We start from the raw sequence: 12054 nt of genomic DNA, 5'->3' as shown, positions 1-12054 counted from the left end.
TAACCTTAAAGCCATGACCTCTCGTCTTGAGCATCGGTGCCCTGGGAAGGAGGCGCTGACTGTCTACTCTATCTATTCCTCTCAATATTTTATATACCTCTATCATGTCTCCTCTCATCCTCCTCCTTTCCAGTGAATAAAGCCCTAGCACCTTAAGCCTCTCCTCATATTCAATACCTTCCAATCCAGGCAGCATCCTAGTAAATCTCCTCTGCACTCTCTCCAATGCCTCCACATCCTTCCGATAATGAGGCGACCAGAACTGAACACAGTACTCTAAATGTGGCCTAACTAGAGTTTTGTAAAGCTGCATCATAACCTCGCGGCTCTTAAACTCAATCCCGTGACTTATGAAAGCCAACATCCCATTGGCATTCTTAACTGCTCTTTCCACCTGTGAGGCAACTTTCAGTGAACTGTGAATATGAACCCCCAGATCCCTCTGCTCCTCCACACTGCCAAGTACCTTGCCATTTACCCTGTACTCTGCCCTGGAGTTTGTCCTTCCAAAGTGTACCACCTCACACTTCTCCGGATTGAACTCCATCTGCCACTTGTCAGCCCAGCTCTGCATCCTATCAATATCCCTCTGTAAGCTCTGACAGTCCTCCACACTATCCACAACACCGCCTATCTTAGTGTCATCCGCAAACTTACTAACCCAGCCCTCCACCCCCTCACCTAAGTCATCTATAAATATCACAAAAAGTAGAGGTCCCAGAACCGATCCCTGCAGGACACCACTAGTCACTACCTTCCAATCCGAGGGCACTCCTTCTACCACAACCCTCTGCTTTCTACATGCAAGCCAATTCCTAATCCACATAGCCAAGCTTCCTTGGATCCCTTGGCCTCTGACCTTCTGAAGAAGCCTACCATGAGGAACCTTATCAAATGCCTTACTAAAATCCATGTAAACCACATCCACCACACTGCCCTCATCAATCTTCCTGGTCACCTCCTCAAAGAACTCTATCAGGCTTGTGAGGCAAGATCTTCCCTTCACAAAGCCATGCTGGCTGTCCCTAATCAGTCCATGATTCTCTAGGTGTTCATAAATCCTATCCCTTAGAATCCTTTCTAACAGCTTACCCACCACAGATGTGAGACTCACTGGTCTATAGTTCCCTGGCCTATCCCTATTACCTTTTTTGAACAAGGGGACCACATTCGCAACCCTCCAATCCTCCGGCACCACCCCCGTAGACAACGAGGACTCAAAGATCCTTACCAGCGGTTCAGCAATCTCCTCCCTAGCCTCTCGAAGCAGCCTGGGGAAAATCCCGTCAGGCCCCGGAGATTTATCTGTCTTAATATTATTTAACAACTTCAACACATCCTCCCTCTTGATATCAACAACCTCGAGAACATTACCCCTACCAGCACTCCCTTCCGCATCATCAAGACCCCTCTCCCTGGTGAATACCGAAGAGAAGTACTCATTCAGAACTTCTCCCACTTCCGCCGCCTCCAGGCAAATTCTCCCACCTTTGTCCTTAATCGGACCTACCTTCACCCTAGCCATCCTCCTACCCTTCACGTACTTGAAAAAGGTCTTGGGATTTTCCTTAACCCTACTAGCCAAAGCCTTTTCATATCCCCTTCTAGCTCTCCTCAGCCCTTTCTTAAGTTCCTTCCTCGCTACCCTATATTCCTCACGGGCCCTGTCTGACCTTGCTGGTTCCCACGTATGCTACCTTCTTCTCCCTAACAAGTCGTTCCACCTCTCTCGTCACCCACAGTTCCTTCACCCTGCCATTCCTTCTCTGCCTCACCGGGACATATTTATCCCTAACATTCTGCATAAGATCCCTGAATATCGACCACATCCCCATGGTACATTTTCCTTCAAAAAGGACATTCCAATTTACACTCCCAAGTTCTCTCCTTATAGCCTCGTAGTTAGCCCTTCCCCAATTGAAAAACCTCTTGTCCTCTCTGCACCTGTCCCTGTCCATGACAATTTTAAAGGTTATGGAGCAATGGTCACTGTCCCCCAAATGCTCACCCACCAATAGATCCTTCACCTGTCCTGGCTCATTTCCTAAAACTAGATCTAACGTGGCATTCCCTCTAGTCGGCCTGTCAACATACTGCGTCAGGAATCCCTCCTGGACACATTTAACAAATTCTGTCCCATCTAAACCTTTGGCACTAAGCAGGTTCCAGTCTATATTTGGGAAGTTGAAGTCTCCCATTATAACGACCCTGTTATTTCTGCTTCTCTCCAAACACTGCCTGCCAATCTGCTCCTCTATATCTCTACTGCTATCAGGGGGCCTATAGAATACTCCTAGTAGAGTAACTGCTCCTTTCTTGTTCCTTAACTCCACCCATACCGACTCTAGAGATGATCCTTCTACAACATCCATCTTTTCCACAGCCGTAACAGTGTCCCTGACCAGTATCGCCACCCCTCCACCTCTTCTCCCCCCTTCCCTATCCCTCTTAAAACACCGAAAACCAGGAATATTCAATATCCACTCCTCTCCTGACGTCAGCCACGTCTCAGTAATAGCCACGATATCATAGTCCCCCATACTTATCCAAGCCCTCAGTTCATCCCCCTCATTCCTGACACTTCTTGCATTTAAGTAAACACACTTCAGTCCATCTACCTTACTACTTTTATAGCCTGTATTCTGCTTCTCCTTCCCCAAAGCCTCTCTACCTGTTTGATCTAACTTTTCCCCATTCCCTTCTTCCTCTGACCTACTCCTCCGGTTCCCTTCCCCCTCACAAACTAGTTTAAACCCTCCTGTACCACCCTAGCAAATCTCGCCTCAAGGATATTGGCCCCCTTCTGGTTCGGGTGTAACCCGTCCTCTCTGTACAGGTCATCTGATGAAACCTTTGAGAACAACCAATCAGGGTGCAACCAACACTACTCTGGTAGGCCATTCCATGTTCTAACAACCCTCTGCATTTAGAAATGTCAATACGTACCTGTTTGATGTGATAATCTTAAAGAGATGCCTTCCAATTACTGACTCTCTGACCAGCTTTCCCCCACTTTATTTTAACCGCAAATAATTCTGCAAACTTCTCTTAGACTTTCTCTGAGAGTCGTGCATCATTGTTGCTGCAAATAATTAAAGCTTCACACCCGTGATATTACCCTCCTGCAGCATCTTCAAAGTCATGCCATCTTCTCGCAGCTACCATCAGGCAGGAGGTACAGAAGCCTGAAATCCCACACCACCAGGTTCAATGACAGCTACTTCCCTTCAACCATTCGGTTGCAAATTTCTACAGATGTACAGTGGAGAATATTCTGACTGATTGCATCACTGCCTGGTATGGAGGCTCCAATGCACAGGATCAAAAGAGGCTGCAGAGGGCTGTAGACTCAGCCAGCTCCATCACGGGCACAACTCTCCCCACCATCGAGGACATGTTCAAGAGGCAGTGCATCAAGAAGGCAGCATCCATCATTAAGGCCCTAACCGCCAGGGACATGCCCTCTTCACATTACTACCATCGGGGAGGAGGTACAGGAGCCTGAAGACCCACACTCAACGCTTCAGGAACAGCTTCTTCCCCTCCGCCATCAGATTTCTGAATGGTCCATGAACACTACCTCATTATTCCTCTTTTGCACCATTTATTTATTTTAGTAACTTAGTAATTTTTATGTCTTTATGTCTTTCACTGTACTGCTGCTGCAAAACAACAAATTTCACGACATACGTCAGTGTTACAAACCTGATTCTGATTCTTGAAGCAATGGGCACAACCCTAATCATTATCTCAGTATAGCAACTATGACCACTTTGATCACTTTGCACTAAAATGGACATTTTTTCTTTTTGTTCTAATGGTGTTCTTTCTTGTAAAAATTTTGTATAATTTTTGTTTTTCTTGTGAATGCTGCTTAAACGATGTTATGTGCCTGTGATGCTGCTGCAAGTGTTTTGCTTTGCACCTGTGCATACATGTACTTGTGCATATGACAATAAACTCTACTTTGACTTTGATCTTTCCATACATAAAGCACTTGAGCTCAGGGCTGTGACTGCAGGGAAATTAATTACTCATTGAGATGCAGGGCAGGCTTTATTTGCCCATGACAAAACCTTTTTATAGGTTTGGATACTCTTGTGCCCCCAGTAGGACAAGTATATGGCACAGTAAGGCTTCCTGACCTACTTGTAATTGAATCCTTCAAAGACTAGTTTTATTAACAGCAGATCCTCCTAAGCTCCTCTCTGTACTACAGTTAATAGACCTCTAAGCTTCACTCCATTCATGTTCATGGTACAAGCCATTAATATTTCACGTTAATTGCTCGCAGTGGGTGTTGCCTCAGTCACTTGCACCAGTATTTAAAAATGTGACAGCTGTCTGAAAAAAAATTAAAAAGATAGAGGGAAAGAGAACATAATTAAGCAAAGAGTTTTCTCAAAGATCCAACACATAGGCAGTGGACTGAATGGCCTCCTTCTATGCTATACCTGCAATGCATACTGTCAGATCTATTGGTTGCAGGTTAGTATTGACTTCACAAGATCACAAGACAAGGGAGCAGAAGAAGGCCATTCGGCCCATCGAGCCTGCTCCAAAGAAAAGGGAAAAAAGAAAAAGAAATGAGAAATTGGGGGGGTGGGCAAAAAAAACTATTCTAACCCCAATTTCCGGCCTTATCCCCATATCCCTTGATACCCCGACTAATTAGATATCTATCTATCTCTTCCTTAAATGCCTCCAATAATCTGGCCTCCACTGCTGTATGTGGCAAGGAATTCCACAAATTCACCACCCTCTGTCTAAAGAAATTTCTCCTCATCTCTGTTTTAAACCTGTACCCTCTAATTCTAAGATTGTGCCCTCTGGTCCTGGACTCACCCACCAAGGGAAACAGCTTGGCCACATCCACTCTGTGCAGTCCTTTCAACATTTTAAATGTTTCTATGAGATCCCCTCTCATTCTTCTGTACTCCAGTGGGTACAGTCCAAGAGCCGACAAACGCTCATCATAGGTAAGCCCTTTCATTCTGGGAATCATCCTCGTAAATCTCCTCTGAACCCTCTCCAACATCAGCACATACTTCCTAAGATATGGGGCCCAAAACTGTGCACAGTATTCCAAATGAGGCCTCACTAGTGCCTCGTAGAGCCTCATCAACACTTCCTTACTTTTATACACTATACCTCTCGAAACGAATGCCAACATAACATTTGCTTTCTTTACCACTGATCCGACCTGGTGGCTAACCTTTAAGGTATCCTGCACGAGTACCCCCAAGTCCCTTTGTACTTCTATACTTTGAATTTTCTCTCCTTCTAGGTAATAATCTGCCCGTTTATTTCTGTTTACTGCACACTTCTCAACATTGAATCTCATCTGCCATTTCCTTGCCCATTCTCCTAAACTATCTAGATCTCTCTGCAACCTTCCTGTCTCCTTAATACTCCCTACTCCTCCACCTATCTCGGTGTCATCCGCAAACTTAGCCACAAAATCATTTACTCCATCATCCAAATCGTTAATGTACAAGGTAAAAAGAAGCGTCCCCAACACCGACCCCTGCGGAACACCACTAGTAACTGGTAGCCAACCAGAATAAGATCCTTTTATTCCCGCCCTTTGCTTCCTGCCAACCAGCCAATGCTCCACCCATTCTGTTATCCTACCTGTAATTCCATGACCTCTCATCTTATTAATCATTGGAAGTTGATTGAGGGGAGATGTTAAATTTATCACCAACACTATTATTCATTTTACCTTATTCCTTTAAGTCAAGATCTAACTCAATAACTCTTAAGTTTTTGCCCATGTGTAGCTGGTGTGAGTTGGGAATGTGCAAAGTACTGGTTACATGTAAAAAATGACATTTTGCAGTGAATACCCTCCATGACATCATAAAATGTCCCAAGACTTCACAAAATTTTATACTGAGGTACGTAAGAACTTGATAGGTCAAATGAACAAAGCAGTTAAAGAGACAGGTTGAGGGAATGACAAAAGAGAAGGAAACTCCAGAACTTGGATGCCAGGTGGCTTATGACATGGTTCTTCATGATGGAGTGAAGGAAATCAGGGATGTGCTGGTGGAACTCAGCAATTTTTGGAGGCTTGTTGATCTGGAGGAAGTTACCTGGTCATTACCTTTATCTCTTGTCTGCAGTTCGAGAGGCGGAGTGAGAGCAGCGTGATCCATTACATCTTGCTGAACGCTCCCTGGGAAGTACTGTGCTATCATGCAGAGAATTTATGTCTGCGCGTTCCACTGCAGGTAAGTGATTTATCTGTGGCCTGAGGACAGGCTTGATATTTATTATAGGGTGATTCATAAAATATTTTTAAACTTTCCTTTCTCTTCTCCAGGCAGTAGAATTGACTTTACTAGTAAAGGAACCCTTTCTCCGCTGTCCACCCCCACTCACTTGTTCAATTACCAGGATGCAAACAGTACTTTAAAAAGGGTAGAGACTTGGATCAAGGGGCTTGTACCTAATGAGTGATGCCATCGGTGTGAGTTTGGTTAAGGGTGGAATTTGTGCAGCTGGATTAGGTAGGAGAAAGCACCATGACTACCAGCTCATTGATCAGTTTGGATTGTTCCCTACCACTTTCTCTCAAGCTGGCTACCCTGGAACACCCCCATCCCATCACCCACCCGAGCCGTCTGTGATTCAGGGATTGTCCAAAGGTTTGAATGAAACCTTCACGATTTTGGACTCCTCACCTCCTCTCTCCCAGAACCTGGTGTCTCCCACCACAGAGGTGGATCCTCCAGCTGCCCCTGGGTCAGCTGCAGCGAGTTCAAGACCCTTCATCAGACTGACCAGATATATGAGTGAAGGTTAAGAACTGAATGGTGTGACCTTGATACATTGCTGTATCAGACACTGCTGTCTGGTGAGATTGACTGCCCTTAATAAAGGATGTCTTGTTGTCTCTGCGTCATCTGAATAATAATATTTACAGCAAGGCTAAAGGAGCCTGCACACACCACATTGGTGACAAGTTTCGGTGTAGCTGCTTCTGAGAGGAACAGATCCAGCACAGTGAACTAGACAGCTGGGTACTCTAAATTGGAGTGGACGTGGGAAGGATGGGAGGAAGTGGTTGTGTGAAGTACATCAGGAAGCTGGAGCAGAGCGAGCGGTCTCGGCCACTTGCCTGTTCTGTGGACTATGTCCAGTTGTTCCTCAAGGTGAACAACATTACTGAGATCCTGGGAAGGCAAGGAACAGAGGAGCATGGTGAGCCAAGAGAAGAGCTAGGGAATATTGCTGCTGTAGGTGGACTGAAGACCTTTGAGACATACGTCAATCGCCAAGGTCATGATTCACACGTGAGGTCTCCCAGGAGGACACAGTTCTGAACACATCCTTGTCGGATGTTGTTGGGAGGATTCAAGTGAAGCAGGTTAACATGTTAGATGTGAGAACGTGGGGCAGCTTCAAGGCAGGGATTCTGAGGTGCAGGCAAGAAAGAGGCGCACAAAGATAATAATGGTCCATGATCTTCACCGAGGCCCAGCCATGTGAGCATTGTAAATGGGTTCGGCAGGAAGCCAGCAGGTCATGTGAGTGTTGTAAATGGGTTCGGCAGGGAGCCAGCAGGTCATGTGAGTGTTTAAGGCGGGAGGTCCATAGTCACATGGGCAGAACAAGGAAGCATTGCTCTGAATGGCGAGGGGGCCACATGGCCTCAGAATACTCATTCAAGATGGCCGAGTATAACCATTGCCATAGGAGTGGGCATATTCCACAGTCCTGAAGAAACTAGCATCAGATAAAGAAGGTAGTTCCCACATATCTTGGAAATGTCCATGGAATGGACCCACTGAGGTACTGTCCCAAAAGGTAGAGTAACAGGACGGAGAGGAGGAAATGGGAATGCTTGGTGGTATTTAATGCACATGTGAATAGAGCAATGAAGGTGGATACAGCGTAGGACCATCATGTACATCGAGGGAATGACTATGTATATTGATTCTATGGTGAGTTGTTCTGCAACAGGACAAGATGTATATTTGAAATGTTTCCACCACTTTGTCTGAGAGGCAGACCTCGATAGAGATCTGCACTTATTGGGAAGACACCTTCAGAGTCAACTGCTAGGTGTCTGACAGGGTTAGTTGTGTCCAGTTCCCAGTCAAAGTCCTGAGGCATGAGATATACCAGTGATCATAGGAGTGGGCTGGATCGAGCTACACAGATTGAGGGACTGTGATTTTGAAAGGGTCACGGTCTGTGACACTGCAGGGAAACAGAAGTCACTCACACTCTGGGCTGCAGTAACTCTGCCTGGGCAAGTAGGCTTAGAAAGTGGTGTAAGTCTACAGCCAGCAGACACTGTCAGAACAGGTTTACAGGCATCCTTTCAGCAAGTTGGTGATAGGAAACAGTGAGTCGGTGGCTGCAATGAAGCTATCAAAGAAAGGAAAGTCATAAAATCAATGGAAACAGGCCCTTTGGCCCACCAAGTCCACACCAACCATCAGCCACCCATTTACACTAATCCTACACTAATTCCATTTCATTCTCCCCACATTTCCAACAACTCACCTGAGATTCTACCACTCGCTTATATACTAGGGGAAATTAATCTACCAACCCACATATCTTTGGAATGTGGGAGGAAACTGGAGTACCTGAAGAAACCCATGCGGTCACAGAGAGAACGTGCAAACTCCACACAGACAGCACCCAAGGTTAGGATTAAACCTGGGTCTTTGGCGCTATGAGGTAGCAGCTCTACTAGCTGCATCACTCTGTCGCCCACCTTACTTGGAGTCATCAGTGAACTTGGATATGTGGCTCTCTATTCCTTCAGCCAAGGCATTCAGAAATATATCAAAAGGCTGAGGAGTCAAAACAGATTACCAAAGCCCCAGCAGAAGGAAGTAAACAAAGGTCAAATACAGAAAGATACAGGCACAATGGCAACAGTCTGAGAGACCCAGCTGCTGCACACTCATTTGTACGAGAGTGAAAGAAAGTGTCTTGGAAAGGCAGAGAGAGACAAAAGCATAATGACAGTAAACTCAACTTTGACTTTCATAATTGGAACACAGGAAGGTGGCAATTTTAAATATAAGTAAACGCCTCTGTGTTCCTAAATTAAACTGACTTGGGTTGCCAAGTTGGGCCAGGAGCTAGGGACTACAATGTCTGGGCTGATCTGTGTGGTTCTAAATTGGACTATTGGTTTCTGGCTATAGTTTTATTCATGATTCTTTTTTATTTAAACTTTATTTATATACCATGGTAACAGGCCCTTCTGGCCCAATGAGTCTGTGCCGCCCATTTTAAACCCATGTTAACGTACCTGTATGTCTTTGGAATGTGGGAGGATACCGAAGCACCTGGAGGAAACCTACGCAGACACAGGGAGAACGTACAAACTCCTTACAGGCAGTGACGGGAATCGAACCCCAATCGCTAGCGCTGTAATAGTGTTGTGCTAATCACCACGCGAACTAAATGCTGAACTAAATGTATATTTTAGGGACAGATGTGCTGTGGGTTGTAAGAAGTTGGACGTGTGGATGTACTACATGCTGGCCAGGCTGGTTAACCTGGCCTGGACTGTCTTTGATGGCAGCAATGGTGAGCTTCACATCTGCACAATCAGAATCAGACTGCCTGGACACCCTGGTTGATTATTTGAACACGGTCTAAGGTGCAAGTCCCTGACCGGGCCTTAGGTTTATTAACTGTTATGTTGTCTATTTCAGCTATCAGAAAGATGTAGCTCCAATTGGTCACAGAGACTCCTATCAAAGCTGGGAATCCGCAATATCATGTACCAAGACGTTCCTAACACTCCACCGGAATATTACACCTGTCAGTTTAGACTCTCCAAATTGGAAAGGTTGGTGTGATATGTTCTAGTCCAGGGCTTGGGTCACCCTATAAAAGATAGAAAGCAAGAGATGCATTTATTTATCACCTTTCATGTTACAAACATACAAATTAGGAGTAGGAGTAGGTCACAGCCCTTCAAGCTGCTCCACCATCTAATGTGACAACGGCCGAGCTGATTGTAACCTCAACTCCTCATTCTTGTCTATCCCTGGTAACCTCTCACCCCTTGCTTATCGAATATCCACCTACCTCTGCCTTAAAAATGCTGAAAGACTCTACTTCCACTGGCATTTGAGGAAGAGAGTTCCTAAAACACAATATTCTGAGCAAAAAGAACATCACTTCATCTCTGCCTTAAGTGAGTTGCCCTTTATTTTTAAACAGTGACCCTATTTCTAAATTCTATAAGTGATAAGTTAAGATAAGTTTTTTTTTCTAACGGTTCGGGGATAGCGGGGAGTAACTGCGCAGGTGCATGACGTCAGTCTGTAGCGCGTGCACAGTTTAAAAAGAAGACCGCCATATCCAGTGGGCAGCGTCGGAGCGGGCAGCAGAGTGAATGGGAGCAGAGTGTTTTGGGCTTTGGTTCAAGGGGCTTCGACTTAAAGTGGCGAGGCAGGTGAGTAGCTGGTAGGTAAAGGTAAGGTTTACCTGTTATCTGTTATAAATTTTTAAGCAGGATAAAACGAGGTAGGGAAAGAATTAGTTCAAATGGAGGACATGGTGGTGTGCTACAGTTGCTTGATGTGGGAGCTAGTGGACCCTGCTGTGGTGCACGGTGACCACGTCTGCAGTAAGTGCTTGAGGCTGGAGGAACTTCAGCTCAGAATTGATGAGCTGGAGTTGCAGCTTCAAACACTGCGAAGCATCGGGGAGGGAGAGAGGTTATGTAGATACTGTACATCGGGTTACAGTCACCCCCCCCCCCCCCTTAGAGCAGGTACTTCTGGGGTCCAGGAAGTAGATAGAAGGGTGACTGTCAGGGAAGAGAAAAGGAAAAAGAAAACGAACAGGCAGAGAGTGCAGAGGACCCCGGAGGCTGTTCCCCTCAGTAACAGGTTTTCTGCTTTGGAAGCTGTTGAGGGGGATGACCTGCAGGGACCTAGCAGCAGTAGCCAGGTCTCTGGCACTGGGACCAGTCCTGCTGCTCAGAAGGGAAGGGAGGAGAAGAGGAACGCAGTAGTGATAGGGGACTCGATAGTCAGAGAAACAGATAGGGGGTTCTGTGGAAGTGAGCATGAATCCCAGATGGTATGTTGCCTCCCAGGTGCCAGAGTCCGGGATGTCTCTGATCGGGTCCACAGGATTCTTGAGCAGGAGGGAGAACAGCCAGAAGTCGTGGTTCATGTTGGTACCAACGACATAGGTAGGAAGAGGGGTGAGGTCCAGAAAAGAGTTTAAGGAGCTAGGCAGAAGGCTGAAGAACAGGACCTCAAGGGTAGCAATCTCGGGATTGCTGCCAGTGCCACATGATAGTGAAGGTAGGAATAGGAGGAGATGGCAAATGAATGCGCAGCTGAGAAGTTGGTGCAGGAGGGAAGGTTTTAGATTTTTGGATCATTGGGTTCTCTTCTGGGGAAGGTGGGACCTGTACAGAGAGGATGGGTTACACCTGAACCCGAGGGGGGCCAATATCCTTGCAGGCAGGTTTGCTAGGGTGGTTCGGGAGGGTTTAAACTAGATTGCGAGGGGGATGGGAACCAGAGGGGTAGGTCAGAGGAAGAAGGGGATGGAGAAAAGTCAGATCTAACATGCAGAGAGGCTTTGAGGAAGGAGAAGCAGAGTACAGGGTATAAAAATAGAAAGGTGGATGGGCTAAAGTGCATTTACTTAAATGCAAGAAGCATCAGGAATAAGGGTGATGAACTGAGAGCTTAGATAAGTGCATGGGACTACAATGTTGTGGCTCTTGCAGAGACTTGGCTGTCACCAGGGCAGGAATGGGTATTGAATATTCCTGGATTTCAGTGTTTTAAAAGGGATGGGGGGGGGGGGGGGGGGAGAAGAGGAGGAGGGGTGGCGTTACTGGTCAGGGATACTATTACAGCTGCAGAAAGGGTGGATAATGTAGAAGGATCCTCTCTAGAGTCAATATGGGTGGAAGTTAGGAACAAGAAAGGAGCAGTTACTCTACTGGGAGTATTCTATAGGCCCCCCGGCAGCAGCAGGGATACTGAGGAGCAGATTGGGAGGCAGATTTTGGAAAGATGCAGATATAACAGGGTTGTTATC

General features: G+C 46.1%; 1 protein-coding gene across 1 annotated transcript in view; it reads left to right on the top strand.

Annotated features, from left to right (window-relative positions):
* Nucleotides 1-12054, top strand: part of LOC127571386 (anoctamin-7-like) — a 93144-nt gene that overhangs the window by 25540 nt on the left and 55550 nt on the right. The window contains 2 exon segments of the mRNA XM_052017699.1: nt 6129-6236; nt 9693-9829. Of these exon segments, the coding sequence (XP_051873659.1) occupies nt 6129-6236; nt 9693-9829 (245 nt within the window).

Source organism: Pristis pectinata, chromosome 6 (assembly GCF_009764475.1).
Source record: "Pristis pectinata isolate sPriPec2 chromosome 6, sPriPec2.1.pri, whole genome shotgun sequence".
Lineage (NCBI taxonomy): Eukaryota > Metazoa > Chordata > Chondrichthyes > Rhinopristiformes > Pristidae > Pristis > Pristis pectinata.
Note: the sequence above shows the minus strand (reverse complement) of the source record. Positions and strands in the feature narration are given on the sequence as shown.